This window comes from Bison bison, unplaced genomic scaffold (genome assembly GCF_000754665.1).
Source record: "Bison bison bison isolate TAMUID 2011002044 unplaced genomic scaffold, Bison_UMD1.0 scf7180017858886, whole genome shotgun sequence".
Classification (NCBI taxonomy): domain Eukaryota; kingdom Metazoa; phylum Chordata; class Mammalia; order Artiodactyla; family Bovidae; genus Bison; species Bison bison.
In genome coordinates this window covers 369,517-372,963 of record NW_011489458.1, presented here as the reverse complement: position 1 = coordinate 372,963, position 3,447 = coordinate 369,517, and the positions used below count along the sequence as shown (strand labels likewise).

The 3,447-nt window shown below is 61.1% G+C and overlaps 1 protein-coding gene across 3 annotated transcripts in view; it reads left to right on the top strand.

Moving 5' to 3' along the window:
- ZC3H7B (zinc finger CCCH-type containing 7B) overlaps positions 1 to 3,447 on the top strand; it is a 55,988-nt gene that overhangs the window by 51,967 nt on the left and 574 nt on the right. For 2 of the 3 annotated variants that reach the window (XM_010830086.1, XM_010830094.1), the window contains exons 19-24: positions 705 to 838; positions 944 to 1,049; positions 1,181 to 1,289; positions 1,515 to 1,648; positions 1,776 to 1,939; positions 2,281 to 3,445. In XM_010830086.1, coding sequence (XP_010828388.1) covers positions 705 to 838; positions 944 to 1,049; positions 1,181 to 1,289; positions 1,515 to 1,648; positions 1,776 to 1,939; positions 2,281 to 2,527 — 894 coding nt within the window. In that variant the 3' untranslated portion in view covers positions 2,528 to 3,445. Of the gene's footprint in view, positions 1 to 701; positions 839 to 943; positions 1,050 to 1,180; positions 1,290 to 1,514; positions 1,649 to 1,775; positions 1,940 to 2,280; positions 3,446 to 3,447 lie in introns of all 3 variants that reach the window. The other variant, XM_010830078.1, reaches the window with a different exon arrangement.

Here is a 3,447-nt window from a genome sequence, read left to right as displayed (position 1 = left end):
GTGTCAGTGATGCCATCCAGCCATCTCATCCTCTGTCGTCCCCTTTTCCTCCTGCCCTCAATCTTTCCCAGCATCAGGGTCTTCTCCAATGAGTCAGCTCTTCACATCAGGTGACCAAAGTATTGGAGCTTCAGTTCAGCATCAGTTCTTCCAACGAATATTCAGGACTGTTTTCCTTTAGGATTGATTGGTTTGATCTCCTTGCAGTCCAAGGGACTGTCAAGAGTCTTGTCCAACACAGTTCAAAAGCATCAATTCTTCGGCGCTCAGCTTTCCTTACAGTCCAACTCTCACACCATACATGACTACTGGAAAAACCATAGCTTTGAATAGATGGACCTTTGTCGGCACAGTAATGTCCCTGCTTTTTAATATGCCATCGAGGTTGGTCACAGCTTTTCTTTCAAGGAGCAAGGGTCTTTTAATTTCATGGCTGCAGTCACCATCTGCAGTGATTTTGGAGCCCAAAAAAATAAATCTGTCACTGTTTCCATTGTCCCCATCTATTTGCCATGAAGTGATGGGACTGGATGCCATGATCTTAGTTTTTTGAATGCTTTAAGCTAGCTTTTTCACTCTGCTCTTTCACTTCCCACCAGTAACTGGGAATGGAACTACTGACTCCAAGGCTCCAGGCAGCTTGTGTGTCAGACCTCAGGGCCTCAGCCTGGTCCTGTGGCTTCACCAGCCCCTCTCGCCAGCAGGGTGCCCCACGGACCCACGGGCCTAGCACCTTTGACCTACAGATGAAGTTTGTGTGTGGCCAGTGCTGGAGGAATGGGCAGGTGGTGGAGCCCGACAAGGACCTCAAGTACTGCAGCGCCAAGGCGCGGCACTGGTGAGCCAGGCGCCAGGCAGGGGCATGGGCAGTGGGGGGGGCAAGCGCCACGGGTGAGAAAGCCAGGCTCCCTGAGGAGGTCACACAGCCCTCTGCATCCTGCAGCTGGACCAAGGAGCGGCGGGTCCTCCTGGTGATGTCCAAGGCCAAGAGGAAGTGGGTGTCAGTGCGGCCGCTGCCGTCCATTCGCAACTTCCCACAGCAATACGATGTGAGTGCCAGGGCGGGGTGCAGGGTGGCATCAGGGCTTCAGATATGGGGCCCAGGAGGGCTTGCCCGCTCGCTGGGGCCATGACACTGTCCAGCAGGACTCAGCAGACTCTCCCTACGCCCCCACTGCAGCTCTGCATCCACGCACAGAACGGCCGCAAGTGCCAGTACGTGGGGAACTGCTCCTTCGCACACAGCCCGGAGGAGAGGGACATGTGGACGTTCATGAAGGAGAACAAGAGTGAGTGGGCAGGGTGGGGCAGAACTGACCCCGACAGCCCCACTTGGCAGGCCCCAGGGCACCCGCTGAACCTCACTTTGCTGCCAGGGCCCTGCCCTGGGCCGTGCCCTCTCTGGGTCTCCAGTGGACCAGGCAGCCCCGCAGCTGGGGTCCCGCAGGGGTCGTGGGACAGAGTGGAAGGAGGATCCGTGCTCACCAGGCCCTCCATCCCCTCTTGCCCACCAGTCCTGGACATGCAGCAGACCTATGATATGTGGCTGAAGAAACACAACCCTGGGAAGCCAGGGGAAGGGACGCCTGTCGGTTCACGGGAAGGGGAGAAGCAGATCCAGATGCCCACGGACTACGCCGACATCATGGTAACGCCCACCCGCAGGCTGGTCCCAGCTTGACCTGGCAGGGCCGAGGGGAGGGCCTCAGTCTCCCGGGGGAAGCGATCTGGGCAGAGGGGTGGGGAGTGGGCACCCACGGTGGCTGTGTCCCCAGATGGGGTACCACTGCTGGCTCTGTGGCAAGAATAGCAACAGCAAGAAGCAATGGCAGCAGCACATCCAGTCTGAGAAGCATAAGGAGAAGGTGTTCACGTCTGACAGCGATGCCAGCGGCTGGGCCTACCGCTTCCCCATGGGCGAGTTCCGGCTCTGTGACAGGTGCCCCCTGGGGAGGGCCGGGCCGGGGGGCCGGAGTGGCAGGGCCTGGAGGGCTGTGGGGTGGCTGGCTCTGGTTCTGCTTGGCTGGGAGGTGGCAGGCGGGGGTGGCGTGTCCAGAAACAGTCACTCCTGGCATGAGGACCATGGGGGCATTGGAGGCGGGGACTGCTCCTCCATGTGTGAGATCCTCGGGGAAGGCTGGGCCAGGCCTGCTGTCCTGGGGCTGATGCTGCTGGGGAGAGGCTTGTCGTTGCGGGGAATGGGGATTTCCAGCCCCAGGCCGGGCAGCCTGTGGAGGCCAGGGCACAGGGCTTGGGCAGTGAGCCTCCTGCTGCCCGCAGGCTCCAGAAGGGCAAGGCCTGCCCGGACGGCGACAAGTGCCGCTGCGCTCACGGGCAGGAGGAGCTCAACGAGTGGCTGGACCGGCGTGAGGTTCTGAAGCAGAAGCTGGCCAAGGCCCGCAAGGACATGCTTCTGTGCCCGCGGGACGACGACTTCGGCAAATACAACTTCCTGCTACAGGAGGATGGGAACGCCCCTGGTGCCGCCTTGGAGGCCCCTGCCACTGCCGCCGGCACCGGGGACTAGGCCAGCTCTCGGCCACAAGTGAAGTCCTAGGATCAGGGGCCGGGGGTGGAAACAGAGCGCTGTTGGGAGGACTGGGGCCAGCCAGGGCTGGGGGCAGGGGGCATTGGGCAGCCCCCCACCCCGGGGCCCCATCCATCCTCTCTGCCCCCACCCCACCACCGCCCCCGTGCATACCCAGGTGCACGAGCTGCAGCCTGCCCCCTTACCCCTTGGTCCCAGGGTTCTTATCCTACCGAAGCCCTGGGCAGTGCCTCCCCTCCCCGACCCCAGCTCTCCTGGTTGTGGAGGGAGGGGTCTGGCTGACCCCTCCAGCTTCAGCCTACAGCTTTAACTTCTGTCTGCTCCTCAAGGGGGCCCAATGCTCAGGGCTGGGGAGCCTGGGGTCCCCCACTTGAATCTGCAGCAGGAGGGTCCTTCTCCCTGCCCCACTCCCACCCCACCCTCCCCGCCCCTGGGGGCAGATCAGGACACAACAAGGGCAGGAGGCCCCCAACTAGCTTTAAAACACAGCCCCAGGACAGGACTGGAGACACTGCACAGGTCACTTAACCCTCTGGGGCCTCAGTTTCCCCTCTGGTTGGAAGAATGGGAGCTGCTGGACTTCATGGTCTCTGCAGCCTGACTGGGGAGCCTGGCTCTCTGCTGAGGCCATCTGCCCAGCCCTTCTTGTCTGTGGGCCACCGAATGTAGATAGTAGATCATCGGAGTCTTCAGAGATAACACACCCCCAACCCCCATTTTGCAGATAGAAAAACTGAGGCCTAGGAGAGGGGAGTGATCTGCCCAGCATCCCCAGCACACGGCATGGCTCAGCTGGGACGCACATGTGGTCACAAGACTCAGGGCCAGTTACCAGCCGGAGCCTCCAGGCTCTCGGCAGGGATGTGACAGTCTCTGTATCAGCAGCTGGGATCCCAGGC